The sequence below is a fragment of the Artemia franciscana genome, chromosome 3 (assembly GCF_032884065.1).
Source record: "Artemia franciscana chromosome 3, ASM3288406v1, whole genome shotgun sequence".
NCBI lineage: Eukaryota > Metazoa > Arthropoda > Branchiopoda > Anostraca > Artemiidae > Artemia > Artemia franciscana.
In genome coordinates, this window is record NC_088865.1 from 17,581,867 (window position 1) to 17,604,087 (window position 22,221).

General features: G+C 34.5%; 1 protein-coding gene across 1 annotated transcript; it reads right to left on the reverse strand.

Annotated features, from left to right (window-relative positions):
• Positions 1 to 13,139: 13,139 nt before the first annotated feature.
• On the reverse strand, positions 13,140 to 17,563 carry LOC136025478 (nitric oxide synthase, inducible-like). The gene is made up of 4 exons (XM_065701510.1): positions 17,551 to 17,563; positions 16,785 to 17,005; positions 15,319 to 15,457; positions 13,140 to 13,251 (listed from the first exon to the last, which is right to left on the reverse strand). Exons 1-4 carry the CDS (start codon positions 17,561 to 17,563, stop codon positions 13,166 to 13,168), a joined length of 459 nt encoding a protein of 152 aa, XP_065557582.1. The 3' UTR covers positions 13,140 to 13,165.
• Positions 17,564 to 22,221: the final 4,658 nt, after the last annotated feature.

Here is a 22,221-nt window from a genome sequence, read left to right on the forward strand (position 1 = left end):
GTTACTCTGGAAAGAAAGACACTGAAAAGCAGAGCAATGAGTATTTCTTACTTCTCCATTATAATGTTTTGGGGAACAGCATGTTTTGTAGATTCGTTCTTGACTACACATTCGCTTTTGAGCACTGACGAATTCTTAGGTAGTTCCCCGAAAATGTCTGTGTACTTCCTAGTAACAAAATTTTATCTAAAAATAGACACTAGGGCGTTTCCCTACGGCTAGTGGGGAGAGTGTAATCTTCCCTTGAAAACATAATTATTGGATCTTTCAAGTATACTTAACAAAATGTCTAACTACAACATTTGTTCTGGTAACTTCAGAGAAAAAAGAGCGTGGGAGGGGGGCAAGTAGCCCACCAGTCTTTTTGGGAACAAAAAGGGCACTAGACCTTATGGTTTCCATTCTAATACACCTTCTTCTGATCTTCTAGAATCATTAGTATGATAAAATTTCCCCAGAAAAAAAAATAAACACACTTGCGTGATATTTCTTCTGGCAAAAAATGTGGAATTCCATATTTTTGTCATTTTGTTCCATATTTATTCATAGGAGCTTGAAAATTCCACCTTAGGATTCTCTGTCCCGCTGAATCTGATGGTGTGATTTGAGTTAAGATTCCTTGACTATAAAGGGGAAATTCCTTCTAATTCAAAAATCAGGCAAAATTTCTTAGGCTCATAACTTTTGAAAGATAACACCGAAGTTTCTGAATCTTATATATTTGAAATTGGCATAATAAGCTCATTCTTTTGGTGTGTGTTTTGATATGTTTTTTAGAGTTACGGTTTCTATTGAGTCGAGTCGCTCCTTGCTAACAGTTTATATAACGAGCTGTTTGACTAGTGAAAATATTTTACCATCCCAAACCATATTTTCAACATAAAATACCCCTTTTTTTGAGACAAAACTAATAATCTTTGATTGCATCGGGTAATATGGATATTCTCAGATGAAAAACTTGAGTGGATTGGCTATAATAAATGAGTACATAGGTATGTGTCAAAAATGTATTTTGCAGCACCTAACCCCACTCCTTCTCCCTCTCAAGGGTAGGGACCTTTGAAGACTTCAGCTTAGCCCATGACAAGACAGAAAAAAGTAACAGATTATGGGGGAAATATATAATTTGGATCATATATTTGCACACAAGGCGAGGGGGTGTATGTAGAATATTTGCCGTCAGAAAACAATTCTTACTTCATAGTGTGGAGAATAATTGTATCTAACAAATTTGAATGCAGACCCGCTATACTTCAGCTTCCTCCATGTACAAATCTATAGCCCGAATTTGTTTCTAAAGCTATTTTTTTCAAAATCTCTGGGGTTAACTTTACCCTTTTCTTAAAGGTGCGCTTGTATAGAGTGTATTGAAGTGAACTGAACTTTAAAATTAAAGTGTAGTTTTGTTTTTATTTTTCGTTCACTACTTTGTTGAAACAAGAGCTAAGAGCTCATATGGCACTTGGGACAAGGCAAGAAGAGCTAAGAGCCAAGAGATCATATGGTATGAGCTCTAACAAAATTCTATGAATCAATAGATTGATTTAAAAGAAAAATAAAGGGATTAATGCCGATCAGGATTTAAAATAAGAGCTCTGAGTCATGATGTCCTTCTAAGTATCAAAATTCATTAAGATCCGATCACCCACTCGTAAGTTATAAATACCTTTTTTTTCTAATTTTTCCTCTCCCTTTAGCCCCCCAGATGGGCAAATCTGGGAAAACGACTTAATCAAGTCAATTTGTGCAGGTCCCTGACACCCCTACCGATTTTCATCGTCCTAGCACGTCCAGAAGCACCTGACTCGCCAAATCACTGAACCCCTGCCCCCAAATCCCCCAAAGAGAGCGAATCCTGTACGGTTCCGTCAATCACGTATCAAGGACATTTGCTTATTCTATCCACCAAGCTTCATCCAGATTCTAAATATCAAATTTCATTGAGACCCAAACACCCATTCGCAAGTTAAAAATACCTTAATTTTTCTAATTTTTGCAGAATCAACCCCCCCCCCCCAACTAACCCAAAGAGAGCGGATCCGTTTTGGTTATGTCAATCATGTATCTAGGACTTGTGCTTATTTTTCCCACCAAGTTTCATCCCGATCCCTCCACTCTAAGTGTTTTCAAAATTTTAGGTTTCCCCTCCCAAATCCCCCCAATGTCACCAGATCCAGTCGGGATTTGAAATAAGAGCTTTGAGACACGATATCCTCCTAAATTAGCACCTAAAAAACATATAACTATGTCTTTAGGGATGATTTACTCCCCCACAGTCTCTGGAGGAGGGACTGGAAGTTAAACTTTGACCAGTGTTTACAGACACTAATGGTTATTGGGAACTGTACAGACGTTTTCAGGTGAATTTTTTTGTTTTTTTTTTTTTTGGGGGGGGGGGGTTGAGGGGAAGGGGCTATGTGGAAGGATCTTTCCTTGGAGGAATATGTCAAAGGGGAAACGAAATTCAATGAAGGGGGCGTAGAATTTTCTAGCGTTATTATAAAAAAGAAAAAGAAAAAAAAACATGAAAATAAATTTTCAACTGAAAGTGAGGAGCTGCATTATAACTTAAAACGAATGGAGATTATTACGCATATGAGGGGTTCTTCTCCCCTCATATCTTCTACTTTCAGTAGAAAAAACTTTTCATATTTATTTTTCAATAATGCTAGAAAATCCTGGCGCCCCCTTCATTCTCTTCCTCCATGAGAAGTTTTTCCTTGGAAATATCCTCCCACATACCCCCCCCCCTCAAACCTCCCCCTAAACAAAAAAATCCCCCTGAAAACGTCTGTACACCTCCCAGTAACAATTACTTTATGTAAACACAGGTCAAAGTTTTTAATTTGCAGCCCCTCCCACGGGGACTGCGGGGGAATACGTCGTCCCTAAAGACATAGTTATTAGGTTTTTCGACTATGGTGAATAAAATGGCTATCTCAGAATTTTGATCCGGTGACTTTTGGGAAAAAATGAGCGTGGGAGGGGGCCTAGATGCCCTCCAATTTTTATGGTCACTTAAAAAGGAAACTAAAACTCTTAAATTCCGTTAGAATGAGCCTTCTCACGACATTCTAGGACCACTCCGTCGATGGGACCTCCCCTGGGGAAAAAACAAAAAACAAATAAATGAACACGCATCTGTGATCTGTCTTCTGACAAAATTCTATTTTTTAGAGTTTCGGTTACTATTGAGCAGGGTCGCTCCTTGCTCACGAGCTGTTTGATTAAATTAAACAACAACTAGCTTTTTTTAAATCGAAAGTAAGGAGCGACATTAAAACTTAAAACGAAAAGAAATCACTACGTGTATGAAAGGGGCTGTTCCCTTCTTGATGCCCTGCTCTTTACGCTTAAGTTTGACTCTTTCTCTCAATTCTACTTTATTAAACAGTAAGAAACTTTAGCGTAAAGAGCGGGGCGTTGAAAAGGGAACAGCCCCTTTCATACACGCAGTAAAACTAATTTATTTTATTTAATTTCTGAACGTTTTTGAATTAATACATGTTTGATTTAGGGTCTCCGCATATATATTGTTAAAATGAAATTTGCATATTAATTCTTTTTTTGGTTAAATGGCTTTCTGTTAGTTTTGATCAGAAGATTCTGAGAAAAGAGGGGTGGGGGAGGAAGCCTAGCTGCCCTCCAATTTTTCGGCTATTTAAAAACGCAACTAGATCTTTTACTTTTTTCCAAACGTTTTTATTAGTAATTAATATACGTAACTTAAGAATTAACTTACGTAACAAACTTTTATATTCTTATATTTTTATTATATATATGAGGGGGTTTGTCCCCTCGTCAATACCTAGCTCTTTAAACCCAATTTTTGTCCCAATTGTTTAAGAATGACCCCTGAATCAGAAAGGCCATAGAATAAATAGTTGAAATTACTAAAAATACTTTAGCATAAAGAGCGAGATATTTATCTCTTCCTAAATACCCCGCTCTTTATGCTAAAGTATTTTTAGAACCCCTCATATGCATAATAATATCTGTTCGTTTTAAGTTTTAATGTTACTCCTTACTTTCAATTGAAAAACTTTTTCATGTTCATTTTTTCATTGTTTTTTTTATAGTAATGCTAGAAAACCCTGCGCCCTTTTCATTGAATTACTCTTCCCCCATGACAAATTTCTCTAAGTAAAGATCCTCCCACATAGCCCCCTCCCCTCAACCCCACCCCCCAAACCAAAAAAATCCCCCTGAAAACGTAAGTAAACTTCCCAATAACCATTACTGTACGTAAACAATGGTCAAAGTTTTTAACTTGTAGCCCCTCCCCCAGGGACTGTTGGGGAGTAAGTCATCCCCAAAGACATATTTTTATGGTTTTCGACTATGTGGAACAAAATGGATATCTCAAAATTTTGATCCGTTGACTTTGTGAAAAAAATGAGGGTGGGAGGGGGCCTAGGTGTCCTCCAATTTTTCTGGTCACTTAAAAATGACACTAGAACTTTTCATTTCCTTTATAATGAGCCCTCTTGCGATATTCTAAGACCACATGGTCGATACGATGGCCCCTGGGAAAAAAAACAAATAAACACGCACCCGTGATCTGTCTTCTGGCAAAAAATACAAAATTCCATATTTTTGTAGATAGGAATTTTCGCTATAGGGTTCCCTGATACGCTGAATGCGATGGTGTGATTTTCGTTAAGATTCTTTGACTTTTAGGGGGTGTTTCCCCCTATTTTCTAAAAGAAGGCAAATTTTCTCAGGCTCGTAACTTTTGATGACAAACATTAAATTTGATATAACTTACATATTTAAAATCAGCATGGAAATTCGATTCTTTTGATGTATCTTTTAGCACCAAATTCCGTTTTTTAGAGTTTTGTTTACTATTGAGCTGGGTCGCTCCTTACTACACTTCGTTACCACGAACTGTTTGAAATGTCTCTATTCAATAGTTGTAACTAGTAATCTGCCGTAATAAGTAGTTCTCTTTGACTCACTTTACTTAACTTCTTTTTGTTTTTTAGTGAATCTTAGGGTATAGTTAAACTTTTCCTTAAATCCGTTCGCTTTCTTTCCTCGAAAGTTCTGTAAAAGAATGAACTTAAAAAAAAAAAATTCTGAAAAAAAAAATATTATTCTTTTGAGTAGAAAGAGCCCAAAACAAGCCAAATTAAAAAACAATAAGCCCCTTTTCCCGCCCTAAGCCCGCGAAAAAAAAACCCGCCCCAGCCCATAGAAATAAGCCACCGGGGCTTGAAACAAGCCAATTTGGCAACACTGCATGCACTAGACAGACTTCTCGATATTCTACAATTCAAATTTGACACAGAGGCGGAGCGAAACAAAATTCAGCCAATGCCAAATAAAGACTTAATGCTTAAATCTTTCTGCCATTTGTGGCTAATCAATTACTTCATTTTCTTTGTCACTAAAAATCTTTACTTTTAGGTCTAATGCCTCGTTAAATGAGATCCAATATGTGATTACGGCATAGGCGTAGACAGAATTTTGTTTAGGGGGGGGGAGCTGATTATGTGACAGAAAGAAGCTAAGATTATATCAATAGTTAACAAAAATTTACGTTGGTACCAAGATCTGTTTGACTCTTTCTCTCAACTCTACTTTATTAAACAGTAAAACACTTTAGTGTAAAGAGCAGGGCGTTGCGAAGGGAACGATTTTGAGAAAAGACGGGTGGGGGGAAGTCTAGTTGCCCTCCAATTTTTCGGTTACTTTAAAAAGGCAACAAGAACTGTTCAGTTTAAACGAAAGTTTTTATTAGTAATAAATATGCTTAACATAAGAATTAACTTACGTAACGAGCTTCTATATTCTTATATCTTTATTATGTACTAGCTGGGTCCCGGCAGCTTCACCGCTGGGCCCCAGCACGGCATGCGGTAGGCTTCAATATATGAATTCTTATTGTCTCTTGTGTTCTAATGCAGTTTTTTCAAAGATTTTTGATTATTATTAAAGCAATTCAAATTTTTAACAATGATATCTATTAAGCTTCAAAATTTTGGATTTCTGTGGCAGACTGGCACCAAGAGGAAGACACTGAGTTTGAACTATAGAGTAAACCACCTAAGGGCCGGGGTCTAAAACATATAGAATAGGAGAGTCTAGGTACTCTCTCCCAAAAAATACAAAATTTATCTTTCTATGTTTTTAAGACTATTCTTACACAAAATTTACTCGAATCTCGGTATTTTTCTAGCAGTTCTTAACAAAAGGTTGTTATGAATGAAGTTCTTTGAGAAGCACTCAACTAGGCCTACTTTAAAGTCTACATATGAGCACGCCTACTGTCAAATAGTACCATGTTTTGTCCAATTTCTTTATTACTAGGCTGCTGCTACTAACAAGAGGGATCATTTTATCGGATATCAAAAGTTATAATGCCCTATTTGAGTAACAAGTGATGACCTTCACCCATTGCTAACATACAGTACTGGTTATTGGGAAAGTGCAAAGATATTCTCGGGGATGGGTATGGTAGAGAACTTTTTTGGGGGGAAGGGCATGGGAGGAAGAACTGGATTTCCTAGCATTAATTGAATAACTATCAGAAATTTCACATAAAGAGTCATGTGATCCCCTGCATCTTGAAGGAGTTTTAGATAAAAAAAAAATCAATTCCTTATGAAATATTTTTCTATACAAAATAGTAGTAGCAGTAGTTACGAAAAGAAATTTTCAAGAATTTCAAAATAGAGCTTCAAACCCTTAACTTTCTTCTTCCTTTTTTTTAGTTTTAGATTTTCGGTCAAGAATTGCCAAATCGTTTTTAAAATAGACACTATTAGGAAGAAACGATAGAATTTAATACAGCTTAAAAAGAAGACAAGCAGTTTATAGCACAAAAATAAGAAATATCAATTCTTCCCCATTTACTATTTGAAACTTCAATTCAAAAGAAGAAGACTGAAAATAAATGAATAATAAATAGAGCAAACAATGTCATTTGAAACGTGCTCCTAGGGTTGTTACATGATCTCTAATTATTCATTAGAGTCATTAATTATAAACAAAGATAGCGTAACAGGATTGGTAGAATGTTTAATATCGTTTATAGTCAATATATATATCGACAAAATCCATCTTTAAGAAATCAAAAAATCAACTGATTGGAGAAAAAAAATATATAGTACAAACGCTGCAATGCTTTTTTTCAATTACTAATATTAAGATTTCAATTTTTTCAATACTTCTAGAAAGCCCTTCGGTCAATTCTCTCTTAATCAGTGATTGAAGTATGGGAATTTAAGCTAAGAGCGTAATCAAGCATCCTCGCAGAAATTTATTTTGCAAAGTGGGCAAAAATTTTGGATAGGAGTGGGGGGAAGGGATTAAAGGACACAGTAAGAAGCAGCTGGGCCGTGTAAACAATATAGTTATTTGTGGGAAAGCTCGATAAATGTTTGAAATTCCGAAGTGAGGAGGAGGGACCGAGGCACCACTAACGCTATATGTCCAATATGTATTTCTATTTTGGAGAGCGGGGATGGGAGAATAAGAGAAGATAAAAGAAAGGAGGCGAATTGCACGATAAACACAGGAATAGTAGGAAGCTTGCAAGAACCCAGTAATTTCCTGGGGGAAGGGCCAAGGCACCACCATAAAAGCCTCCATATATTTCTATTACAATGAATGGGAATAAAAAAAAACGAGATTTCAAAATATTCAGCTAAAATATAACAAGTATAAATTCGAATAGAAACATGTTTCAGCTATATATGCAGAGATCGGTGACAGGCGCCTCATTTTGGACATAGTTCTGTGATTAGAGATATTTGCATATACACGGGGCCAAAACTGACTTTTACCCATAAATCTTGTTTGAGGCGGATTTGTTTTTACTCAATCCACGTGTGTCTTTCTGACATTTCGCCTGCTTTAGACTCTAGTTATTTTTTCAAATATATCCCATCCCAATGAACGTAAACGTGTACGCCAGTTTAATATTCCTTGTCAAAACTTACAATTGTTCCTAATTGTTAGGTGAAAGAGAGAAAGAGAGAGAGAGAGAGAGAGAGAGAGAGAGAGAGAGAGAGAGAGAGAGAGAGAGAGAGAGATGAATAATAGACAAGGACTTACCCAGCCTCTCTGCTACCAGCAATTACTTCGTTATTAAAAAAACCAAACTTCAACCATTTTAACATTTTTTACAGCGCAACTTTAGGTAAAAGAAAGTCCTACCGGTTTCTGTGTGCTATCTCTATTTAACCCAATCTCCAGAAAAACTTTTTTTTCTAATAATATAAACTAAAATTTCTGCTTTGAATGTTAAAAGTTCAATATTCAGTTTTGTTCTACTCGAAACTTTTTGCATAGAGATGAGAGATTAAGTATGTTATGACTGTTATAATTTTTTTTAATAAACCTGAATGAACTGAACTGAACTGAAACCGCTTTTAAAGAAAATATTTCTTTTAGTTTTAGAAAACCTTGATTTCCAAGGAAAGGTCTTGAAAAAAGGTAAGTTGCTTAAAATATTATAACTTAGTAGCTTAATTTGTCAACTATCTGAAAATGGCTTTGAATTAATTTGTGTTTATTAATCAGTTTATGAAAGGAGAATATGTTAATCATCCAAACAGACAAAACATTAAATCAATATTTTACCCAAGTCTGTGAAAAAGATTTAGCTAACTACATTATCATTAGCAGGTATAAGCCAATTTGAATTTCTTCAAACAGAGGGCCAAGATAGCCAGTGGTGTCAATGAAGGAGGGGAGAGATTCCAACTGGATTTTGTAGACAACGTTTTTTATTTTTGTTCAAAATTAAACCATGAATACCCCACCTCCCTCTAGATTTTGAAAATTAAATTTATTGCGTTTTCATTGAAAAGAACTGATAAAAAGTTTGCATCCTCCCCCTTCATTTCCATGGGTTCATTTCATTTCCATGAGAGGACATAAATGTATACACTAAAAGCAGTTTTAGCCAGATCCTGATTATTCTTAAATATTACTAATGAAAGAAATTGAATTATCCAAACACTTTTATTGTACCTTCCGCTTAAAGAACTAATTAAAAAGTAATTTTAGGATGATACATTACTTATAAATGAAACTGATACCTGTGCACGGCTATACAAGTTTCAACATCAATGGAAAAATAGGAGAAATAGAACTTACATTCAGATGTCTACTTAGGTCAAAACTCAAGACTAAACTGAAATAATTTTTATGGAATCCTTTTTTATATCACAATGGAAAGAAAGAAGACACCTAGAAATGGACCAAGAATAACCAGAAAAAAGTGTCGACTCATCCTGACAAATGATTTCAAAATGTTGCTAATAAGAAAGGGTTAGTAACGTCAAGTGCTGCGTGGACAGTAAGAATGACTCTGCGAAATGAAAATGCTTGTCATTCTGATTTTGCAATTTTTTACAATCAAATGAGTCAGCAACTTTAGATACTGTATGTGCAAGTCATACTCTACTAATCAAACAGTTCGTGGTAACGAACTGTAGTAAGGAGCGACCCGACTGAATAGTAAACGAAACTCTAAAAAAAGGAATTTTGATGCTAAAAGATACATCAAAAGAATCGAATTTTCATGCTGATTCTAGATATATAAGTTTCATCAAATTTAAACTTTGTCATCAAAAGTTACGAGCCTGAGAAAATTTGCCTTATTTTGGAACATAGGGGGAAACACACCCTAAAAGTCATAGAATCTTAATGAAAATCACACCATCGTGTTCGGCGTATAAGAGAACCCTATAGCAAAAATTTCAAGCTCCTATCTACAAAAATGTGGAATTTCGTATTTTTTGCCAGAAGACAGATCACGGGTTCGTGTTTATTTGTTTATTTGTTTTTTGTTTTTTTCCCCAGGGGTCATCGTATCGACCAAGTGGTCCTAGAATCTCGCAAGAGGGCTCAATCTAACGGAAATGAAAAGTTCTAGTGCCCTTTTAAGTGACCAAACAAATTGGAGGGCACCTAGGCCCCCTCCCACGCTCATTTTTTTTCCCAAAGTCAACGGATCCAAATTTTGAGATAGCCATTTTGTTCCGCATAGTCGAAAACCATATTAACTATGTCTTTGGAATGACTCACTCCTCCACAGTCCGTGGGGGAGGGGCTGCAAGTTACAAACTTTGTCCAGTGTTTACATACAGTAATGGTTATTGGGAAGTGTACAAACGTTTCTGGGGGATTTGTTTGGTTTGGGGTGGGGTTGAGGGGAGGAGGGTATGTGGGAGGATCTTCTCTTGGAGGAACATGTCATGGGGGAAGAGAAATTCAATGAAGAGAGCGCGGGATTTTCTAGCATTACTATAAAAAAAACAATAAAAATATAAACACGAAAAAGTTTTTCAACTGAAAGTAAAGAGTAGCATTAAAACTTAAAACTAACAGAGATTATTACGCATATGAGGGGTTCTAAAAATACTTTAGCATAAAGAGCGAGGTATTTAGGAGGAGATAAATACCTTGCTCTTTATGCTAAGTGTTTTTAGTAATTTCAACTACTTATTCCACGGCCTTTCTAATTCAGGGGTCATTCTTAAAGAATTTGGACAAAACTTAAGATTTAGTGTAAAAGGCGAGGCATTAACGACGGGACAAACCCCCTCATATACATAATAAAAAATATAAGAGCATAAAAGTTTGTTAGGTAAGTTAATTCTTAAGTTACGTATATTTTTACTAATAAAAACTATCGTTAAAAATTAAAAGTTCTAGTTGCCTTTTTAAGTAACCGAAAATTGGAGGGCAACTAGGCCTCCTTCCCCACCCCTTATTTCTCAAAATCGTCTGATCAAAACTAAGAGAAAGCCGTTTAGCCAAAAAAAAAAATTAACATGCAAATTTTATTTTACTAATTAATGTGCGGAGAGCCAAAACCAAAAATGCATGAATTCAAAAACGTTCAGAAATTAAATAAAAAAAACTAGTTTTTTAAACTGAAAGTAAGGAGCGATATTAAAACTTAAAACGGACACAAATTACACCGTATATGAAATGGGTTATCCCCTCCGCAATCCCTTGCTCTTTACGCTAAAGTTTGATTCTTTGTCACAATTCTACTTTTTAAAACAATTAAAAACTTTAGCGTAAAGAGCGAGGGATTGCGGAGGTGACAACCCATTTCATATACAGAGTAATTTCTGTCCGTTTTAAGTTTTAATATCGCTGCTTACTTTAGGTTTAAAAAACTAGTTTTTTTTATTTAATATGACAAAAGTACTGACTTACATAGATAACATCAATTGCATGAAGTCAAAAGTTTCCCTATTATACGAGACTAATTTTGCCATACAGACGGCCAAAAATAAAAACGAACTATGGAGCCTACGTATTTCAGGAACGGTGGAGATGCCACACCTTGCCGAAATTAGAACCTAGGGACAATGTGTACTTTGTATGATAGGAGGGGATGGTCTTCCTCCAAATGCCCTTTTCTCTCAGTAGCACTTTCGGCCTATGATAAAACAGTACCAATTTCAGCTTGTAACCACTTAACGACTCTTGGGTACACTTCTTAGTTATTTAACGTTAATCGTTTAAAATCTTTAAGACGGCAGTATGACTCATTGAAATCAGAAACCTTAAAAGTAAATATTTCATAAGTAGTGTTTGATTTCCAAGAAAATGGCCTTATAGATATTTATGAATTTCCGATTTATAAGGAGCCTGGTGGCTAAGTTATGCTTTATAAGGAAATCTGAAGCTTATATTGACGTATAAATCTCATAAATAATGTGAGAAAAATCGAGAGCATATTTTAAAAATGACAATTTTTCCTGAATCTGAGTTACGCATGCATTTTCAATTGGCAATATTCGCGTACTAAAAGTTAATCCCTCCAGCCCATTCCCCATACCAAATTGCCCCCTCTTTCTGACTTTACAGAAATTTAAAATACTTTCGAATCACGACCAATCAGGGATTGCATAGGAGGGATCCAAAATGATTAAATATTATTTAAATAAGCCTCAAATTACTGAAATCAGAACCCCCGAAGGGCATATTTCAAAGCATATATTTGCTGTCACGCCTCAGGCAGCTGGATGCTGTAGTGATTTATTAGCAGTAATATTAGTTTTAGAAGCCATTAAGATTGAAGTTTATATTACAAGGTCTGGGCAAATTTTGACATATAAAGGTTAACTCAAAATACATTAAGTAAAATTTTCACAAACAATGCCAGGTTAAACCACGTTTATAATCACAGTCTTGAAAGAAAAGTTTTGCTGGCAACAAATATGAGGCTAATATTGCAATAAAGAACACCATACTCAAAACAGACGAAGTAAATGTTACGCAAATAAGGCTTAATTCACAATAGAAACCCATTATCAGCAAACGTTAATATTTATTAATACAATAATGTTTGATTCTCAATGAAGTTTGCCTTCTGAAGTCGTTTGTAGCATATTTGAGGTTAATATTGAAATACTGAGGTTCAAAATCTTGGCAAATGTAGAAAAATAGAAGTACTTTTACCACCGTTTTATTACTAAATTTCAATTTCTAATCAACATTATTTGCTTATGTTATTAAAATTTATTAGAAGGGTGTTAATTCCCAAGATTATAGGAGAGGGGCAAAAGGTTTTCAAAATTTGGAGATTCAACTCCCAAAATTATAGGAGAGGGGCAAAAGGTTTTCAAAATTCAACAAAAATATCAAAAACGTTTTTTTTTCAATGAACATATGAAACACGAGATAAGAGCTCATATGGCACTTGTGATGAAGTCAGAAGAGCCAAGTGCTCATATGGTATGAGCTCTAGCAAAATTCTAAGAATCAATAGATTGCTTTAAAAGGAAAATCAGAGGCTTAATGCCGGTCGGGATTTAAAATAAGAGCTCTGAGTCACGAGGTCCTTCTAAATATCAAAACTCATTAAGATCCAATCACCCTCTCGTAAGTTAAAAATACCTCAATTTTTCTAATTTTTACTCTCCCTTCAGCCCCCCAGATGGTCGAATCGGGAAAAACGACTTTATCAAGTCAATTTGTGCAGCTCCCTGACACGCCTACCAACTTTCATTGTCCTAGCACGTCCAGAAGCACCGAACTCGCCAAAGCACTGAACCCCACCACCTAACTAGAGAGAGAGAGAGAGAGAGGAGAGAGAGAGAGGAGAGAGAGAGGAGAGAGAGAGAGAGAGAGAGAGAGAGAGAGAGAAAGAGAGAGAGAGAGAGAGAGATGAATAATAGAGAAGGACTTACCCAGCCTCTCTGCTACCAGCAATTACTTCATTATATGTCACCTTAAGAGGTAAAACTTCTCTCCCAAGAGATTTGGAAAAATCTAGAAAATTACACATCTTTTAAATAGACACTCGCCGGGGAAAATATCTGATTTTTGATACTCCAAGTCATTTGAACTAACTTGACCAGAAAGCGGGGTATACAGTATTTCCCTTCAAATGGCGTTAAAACTTTATGTTACTTAAAATTGTTTGCCTTTCGTGGTAACAGAATCCACCGTTCCAGTTCGTGGTAACAGAATCAAAGTAAAAAGCGACCCGCGACAGTAGCAATCGAAGCCCCAAAAATGAAGATTTTAACAACAAAATAGATATTTAAAGAATCTGCCTTTTATGGAAATTCTGAATACATAAAACTTGTTGAGTTTCAAGGTGACTGAGATAATCATTAAATTAAAAGTAAATTTCACAGAAGAGAAAAAAAAGGACCTTACGAAAGTGGTCCAATCTACCATTTTTTTTTTTTTTTTTTTTTTTTGGTCTCTAGATGGAACCAACTAATCTTTTTTTTGTATGTGTTATAGAAACAACCGCATCGTAGCAAACATCCAATTCCTCCCATTTTCTACCATAAAACAACACTTTTTACCTAACTGGTTTCCAAATTCTATCGAGCGGACAATTTTTAGATAGCCAATCGATGTAGAACTGTCGAGTTGCTAATTAATATCTTATTTATCTTATTTAGATTGCCTTCCGAATTCTCCTAAAAATTCATTGGCTCAAAACCACCGCTTCCGTTAGACCTATGTTTTGATACAATCTCCTGTTTGGCTGTTTTCGTCTGTTGCTTTGGGAATTGGTACTTCTGTCTCGAGAAACAAAAAAAGCAACAAATTAAAGTTCTTTTTAACGTGCACGTTTGATCTTCACTGGAAGACGTACAAGGTGACTTGCTGAAGAAGAAGAGAAAGTTTTAAAAAACTACCACCAGGCAATTTATTGTCAAAAAAAACCCAATAAAACAAGGTATGTTGTTTTTCAATTGATTAATCTCATACGAGACAAATAGAACTTTGAACTACTAGAACTTGAAGTTGTTCTGATGAGTTTCTTCAAGCTAGTATTTAACAGCCATTCTATATTTCGACAAAAATCTCCTTGTCTGAAAAGCTTCTAATTTGAGTAAAATTACAATATTGTACCTGTGAACCATTTAAACGGAAAATGCCGCCGAGTTTTAATAGTCGTGCACTTGGGCCATGAAACTTTTGTGGCACCTTTTGGCTTGAAGTGAGGCTATTTCAAAATCCATTTGAAGCAGTTGTGGCCAGTTGCTTCGATAAAATCCAGCTTCGAGTTTTTACCAGCTTTTGCCCAAGGAAGAGTTTTCTAATGTCAAAGCTTTGCATCAGGGTACCTTTCAATCTTTGGAAGAACATATATGTGAACACATAATTTCAAGGATTAAATACATAAAGAACAATTTGAGAACTAATTTGTCAGACGATAATCTCAGGTCGATGCTGACGTTGTGAACGTCAAACCTAAAGCCAGAAATATCTACTCTTTTGGCATCCAGGAAACTGTTTCACCATTTCCACAAATATAGATGTCCATGTAGAGTGTATCAATGTATTATTAAACAAAATTAAATATGATGTTAAGTAATATTAATATTATAAATAGAGTAATATTAAATTAAAACAACATCTAGGTTTTGAATCTTTCTAATTTGAACCTCTAGTGTGTAGTTGGCCCAAAACTGCTGTTTGACAAACAATGTGGCCCACCGGCAAAAACATTTGTAGACTCCTGCTCAAACAGATAGTGATTAGAAATTTCTGCCACAATTCTTCCTTGTTTATCTTCCCAAATTCTGGCTTTCAGAAAATAATATTGCTCTAATGTTAAACTTTCTTCCATCGAGGAGAAATAAAGAATCATTGAATAAAAAGAAAGACCAAGAAAGTTGGGGAACATATAAATATCACCTTTCGAAATATTTTTTCCATCTACTTAGTGAAGAACTGCTATAATTCAGATATAATAAAGACGGAGACAGGACTCTGCCTATTATATATTTTCTTCTTGGAATTTACAAATAATTCAAAAACTTCGTATGGAACAGCTAGCCTAATAGAATAAAAGGACAATATGCAACTTACACTCTGTGAAGTGAGGTCCTTCAGAAGCATCTGCAGAAACCAATTTCATATTTGATTGAACAGGTTCTTGGACAGATTCTGTGCCAATAGTAACCACAGCTTTTGTCGGTAGCTTTATGTGGAATGCTTCACAAGCAGCCTAAAAAGGACAATGCGTGGTCTAAATGGACCCATATTTTTCTTAACTTACTATTTCTACCCAACTTCATTCTTTATAGTTGGACAATTCTTGATTAATCACACAAGAATCGATCACTGTTAGAACCTTTTAGAGAAACGCTATACACAAATCTCTTTATGCTTGTGAGCATATGTAAAATACCTTATAGGGAATAAAATAAAACACTTAAAACGCACATTTGAAAAAAAAAGTGTCAAAGAACACATTTTTTTTAGACATAAAGCGAAGATAATACAATACGTAAGAAGGGTAAGAAGGACGTGGCTCCCCGCCAAAAAGGAGGAAGAAAGAAGGAGTTTAAGCTGTTGTATTAATAAATATAGTAGAAAACTATTAGTGGTTTTTTCTTGATAAACCTAAATAAGATTCCTGTTTATCCCCTGGTAAAAATGTAAAACTTTTACAAGTTTTATTTAAACAACTTATAGCAACTGTATGTATATCAGCCAATTGTAATTGTCCATTGAATTGTTTTGCATATTTTCTTTTATAGTTTTTGTAGTTCAATTTTATTGCTTATTAGCCAGTTTTAAACAACTATTGTAATTATTTATACAGATTTATTTAAAATCTATTTGTTACGCACAAACATTCCCAGAGACCCTAAATATTATACTTTGGCGTAACCCGATTATATATGATATCTGCTGATATACTCTGAATCGGCTATCCTGTATCATTAAAAGACGTCCCCGCAAACTTCTCAGCCACACCCTCCGCCGCCCCAAAGTTACGATATGACGAAACGTCCTTATCTGCGAGCCAGTACCATCCTGGAGACGAGATCGGCAAGAACAGATGAACAATATTTTGTTACAATTCAAAGAGGATCCTGAGCCATGGAGAGGCTTCCGTAGGCATGGTAAGAGATGGGACAGATACCGGCTGAAGCTCACTAACGAAGCTGCATCCGACAGATCAAAGTGGTCATCAGATGTAATTAAGTCTATTGGTGCTGGCCAGGACAGTTCTTCGTCTGGTTTCTGCCGAAAGTAAAAAGTACCCCGATTATAGCCCACGCAAACAAATAAGAAAAATCATAAATGATAACTAAGCAAATTTGACCAATTGAAATTACTGATGAGATTTATTTCTTCATGCCATTCATTCGCTTAATGATGAAAAGCAAGAAAACAAAACTCCAGCGGGAAGCGATTCAATGCCTGTACGTATTGTCCGATTAAAAAAAGAACCTTTCCTAAGCTACATGATTAAATTAAAAAAAAAAAAAAAACACACACTAAAAGGTCATATGTACATAGTAAATGTACGCAAGGAGTCTTGCCTGAAAGGTGTCATTTGCCCACTTTTTAAATGTCTTTTCTTGTCCACTCATTTCGTCTCCACATTCCAAGCGATGAATACGTTCAGCACCCAATGAACCCAACAGAGCATCTAAAGCTTTTCCAAAGGCGCAATAATCCTTGTATACCGTCGATCCCAGTGCAAAGCAAGAGAATCCGTAAAAAAAAGAACTAGTAAAAAAGAAACAGGAAAAATTGACAACTATAAAAATAATAAAATACTTTTCAAAGACTACAGTAATATAAAATAAAACAATGCAGCGATCAACCAAGTAAAAATTTTAGGAAAAAAGAAAAGATAAAATATCAACTACAAAACAAAAAATAATGCTTACGCCGAAGACCGCAACAATTTGAAAGAAAAAACAATATAAAGATCAGCTTAACCAAATATTCTAATTTGTCTTTCTTTTTTCTACGGAATGAATCGCCTTGTCATATAGCATTTGATTTATAGCTAAGATTTTTCTTCTTTTGCCTGAAACATTAGAAGAAGATAGTGGCGAAAAATTTTATTCATGAAAAAAACTTTAATTTGGAATTTTCTATAATCAAATTTAGAGAACAGAGCTGATGAATTGAGCTGGATAGGACTACTACATATTATTTGCTTTTTTTTTCTTTTCTTTTGCAGATTTGTAAAATCTCCCTCCCTAAGATAAAAATTACAATGCACACGTTTTCGATAATATAGTTTAGATCCAAAACGGAAGATTTTTCCATTGCCCCAACAGTGATGTTATCTACCTTCATAGGCCATTTTTGTTGATGATTTTGCTGAGTTTATGATTTCATTTTCTGTGTTTGGGTCTGAAATTGGTGAATGGCATCAAAATCGCTTCTTTTCTAGTAGTGATATTAAAAGATGTTCCAACTGCAGCAAAATCAGTTTTTGAACTAATACAGATATTATTTTGTTTCAAACACAATCAATATTAGTTGCAGATTTGGTTGATGTGTATTGCATCATTTTTCTTTTTTATGTGTGTGTGTACAAACATTTTTTTTTTTACGAGATGCAAATTGAAAATTTTGAGTGGTTGACAACATTTTAGCGACGAAGACCACACTGCCTTTCCATAACAAACAAATACAACGTAGAAACAATAGGGAAAGTTTTTTCAAGACAATGGAAATTATTTATGTAGATATTTCGGCCCTATGTCCAAGGGCCGTCTTCAGCACAATACAATACTATATATATATATATATAAAAGAACTTACATCAAATTGTGAGAATTAAAACTGAATATAAAAACACTTATTAAAACATTTTTTTTTAAATATAGCCCTAGCATCCTCACTTCAGCGAAGTTCAACCAGGACTGGCGAAAAGAATGAAATGAAGAAATATAAACTCATTCAAACTAAAGAGAAATAAAATGATTAGATGCAATTTCTTAAAGCTAATCTTGCTTGTTTAGCAGCCTGTCTCAAAGGCCTTTTCGTAGTTGGTTCAGTAATATTATAAATTGGTTTAGTAAAATATTTTGTTAGATCATTTTTAATTAAATTTGAGTATAAAGAATTTAGTGAGTATTCCCCCAAGTCCCTGTTCAAAGAAATATTTTTATTTATTTTGAGATTAATTTCAATTGATTCTCGAACCACCTGTTTTATTCCCAAATCATTACTAATGAGTGAAGAGTTTTCAAAATGTATCATGTGGGACGGATTATTAAATATATGCCAACCTAGAGCAGAATCAAAGGAGTTGTTGGAACCATTTGAAATTAAGGCCTTGTCTATGTCATTTTTATGCTGTTGTAACCTTTTGTCTAGATTCTGATGGGTCCTGCCGACATAGTATTTTCCGCAATCACAGGGTATTTGATAGACCCCTCTTTGGCGAGTAACTGGGGTCTTATCTTTACCCGAATTTAAGAAATTGATGATTTTAAAATTATTAGTAAAAACTACGTACAGATTATTTTTTGTGCAAATATTTTTTAATTTTGTTGTAATCTTTGGGATATACGGAAGATAGACAATATTTGAGGGCTTATCAATAGCCTCACATTGTGAAGTATCTTCTTCGATTTTACAAGAGTGTCTTTTTATTCTACGGCTAATTATTTTATTTACAAAAGGAATGGGGTATCCATTACCAAAAAGAATATCTCTGATAAAATTTATTTCTGCATTTATATATGAATGGGAGCAAATATTTAGGGCACGATCAATGAGGGAAATTACAACTGCTCTTTTAACTTGTGGGGGGTGATTTGAATTAAAGTGAAGATATCTATTGTTTTGTGTTGGCTTTCGATATATAGTAAAATCCAGTTCATCAGCATTACGAATAATTAATACATCTAAAAACGGTAGTTTATTTTCAATTTCAACTTCAAGGGTGAACTGCAAATTTCGGTCATAAGTGTTAAGATGATCTAAGAAGCCCCGAAGTTCAGCTTCCCCATAATTCCAAAGTGAAATTACGTCATCCATATAACGACCCCAATAGACATGTTTTAGGAAATAAGAATTCAATACCCAATTCTCAAGATTCTCGACGTAAATATTTGCTAGTAGCCCGGATAAAGGTGCCTCCATGGGTAATCCATTTTTTTGCTGATAAAAAGAATCGCGAAATTGAAAATACATAGAAAACTTATTACAAATTTTAACAAGAGTCATTAAAACTTCACAATCAATTCCTGTCGCTGAAGTCTTGATCAAGTGGTAATTTTCTTCTATTTTGTTTTTTAATAATTCCTCTGAAATAGTTACATCTATATTTGTATACATGGAAACAATGTCGAAACTACTAACTATTGTGTTTTCTGAAATACTTGTGTTGCTAAGTTTTTTAATCAAATCTGCCGAGTTATGAATATAGGAATTTGAGAATACAATAAAGGTTTGAAAGCTGCACAAAGCCATTTTCCAATATTGGCAGCGGGAGCTTTAGTACAAGCTACGATAGGTCTTAAGGGAATACCCTGTTTATGTATTTTTGGTAAACCGTAGAGTTTAGGACAGAAACTACCACGGGGAAAAATTTATTGTATAGTTGTGGGGTGATTTTACCATTTTGTTTTAGCTGCTTTAATTCATTTATAATATTATTAGTGAACTGATCAGTAGGATCATGAGTTATTGTTTGATATGTAATTGTGTCATTTAAATGCGAAAAAATTTTGTTGTCATAGTCTGTTGTATTCATGACAACAAGTGAATTGCTTTTGTCTGCTTTAGTTATTATAATAGAAGGATCTTTTCGGAGATTAGATAGTATTTTTATGTCATGCAAATTTTCCGGTGTGGAATTGGTAGGAGGCTTAAACTTTTTTTGGCTATTATAGAGGATATTTATTAGACCAGATCTAACTTCATCCGGGTTAGAGACAGAAGGATAGTGTTTATGCAAAGCGGACTCTAGAGAGGAAACTATATCTGCCACAGGAACCTGTTTCGGTAGAAAAGAAAATTTTGGACCTTTTTCTAGTGTTTCGATTTCCTGGGGTTCCAATGTTTTAGAAGAGAGGTTAACGATAGCAGGCCCAGGAGTGAATCTTGGAGAATAAATACGGTTTCTCATCGAAGATTCATTTCGTAAGCCTTCTAATTTTTTATAGAGGCGTTCCTTGGACAAGCGAAAATCGTGGCTAAACAAATTCCTTTCTAATCTAACAACTTGAGCAAAATCAACGGTGGACAGGTTTTCCAGCAAAAAAGTTTCCAACGATTTTCTCTCTGAAGAAATAATATGTCATTTCTGTTTTTTGTCCTTAATAATATGGACTAGGGTTTTTAACTGTAGTGTATGGGCAAATTGCGCTTCTTTTCGGGTATTTAAATGTAATTTATATCTTAAAGACTTGGGAATAAGGTTTTCCTTTCTACAGGATTCTAAAAATTTTTGTTGATTGATAATATTAGCATGTTTTTTACCTAGACTAATAAAATAAAAGATATCATAGGTCAACTGCTCCCCATAAGCTAGACGAAAATAGCGACGAAGACCACACTGCCTTTCCATAACAAACAAATACAACGTAGAAACAATAGGGAAAGTTTTTTCAAGACAATGGAAATTATTTATGTAGATATTTCGGCCCTATGTCCAAGGGCCGTCTTCAGCACAATACAATACTATATATATATATAAAAGAACTTACATCAAATTGTGAGAATTAAAACTGAATATAAAAACACTTATTAAAACATTTTTTTTAAATATAGCCCTAGCATCCTCACTTCAGCGAAGTTCAACCAGGACTGGCGAAGAGAATGAAATGAAGAAATATAAACTCATTCAAACTAAAGAGAAATAAAATGATTAGATGCAATTTCTTAAAGCTAATTTTGCTTGTTTAGCAGCCTGTCTCAAAGGCCTTTTCGTAGTTGGTTCAGTAATATTATAAATTGGTTTAGTAAAATATTTTGTTAGATCATTTTTAATTAAATTTGAGTATAAAGAATTTAGTGAGTATTCCCCCAAGTCCCTGTTCAAAGAAATATTTTTATTTATTTTGAGATTAATTTCAATTGATTCTCGAACCACCTGTTTTATTCCCAAATCATTACTAATGAGTGAAGAGTTTTCAAAATGTATCATGTGGGACGGATTATTAAATATATGCCAACCTAGAGCAGAATCAAAGGAGTTGTTGGAACCATTTGAAATTATGGCCTTGTCTATGTCATTTTTATGCTGTTGTAACCTTTTGTCTAGATTCTGATGGGTTCTAGATTCTATGTCGGCAGGACCCATCAGAATCTAGACAAAAGGTTACAACAGCATAAAAATGACATAGACAAGGCCTTAATTTCAAATGGTTCCAACAACTCCTTTGATTCTGCTCTAGGTTGGCATATATTTAATAATCCGTCCCACATGATACATTTTGAAAATTCTTCACTCATTAGTAATGATTTGGGAATAAAACAGGTGGTTCGAGAATCAATTGAAATTAATCTCAAAATAAATAAAAATATTTCTTTGAACAGGGACTTGGGGGAATACTCACTAAATTCTTTATACTCAAATTTAATTAAAAATGATCTAACAAAATATTTTACTAAACCAATTTATAATATTACTGAACCAACTACGAAAAGGCCTTTGAGACAGGCTGCTAAACAAGCAAGATTAGCTTTAAGAAATTGCATCTAATCATTTTATTTCTCTTTAGTTTGAATGAGTTTATATTTCTTCATTTCATTCTTTTCGCCAGTCCTGGTTGAACTTCGCTGAAGTGAGGATGCTAGGGCTATATTTAAAAAAAATGTTTTAATAAGTGTTTTTATATTCAGTTTTAATTCTCACAATTTGATTTAAGTTCTTTTATATATATATAGTATTGTATTGTGCTGAAGACGGCCCTTGGACATAGGGCCGAAATATCTACATAAATAATTTCCATTGTCTTGAAAAAACTTTCCCTATTGTTTCTACGTTGTATTTGTTTGTTA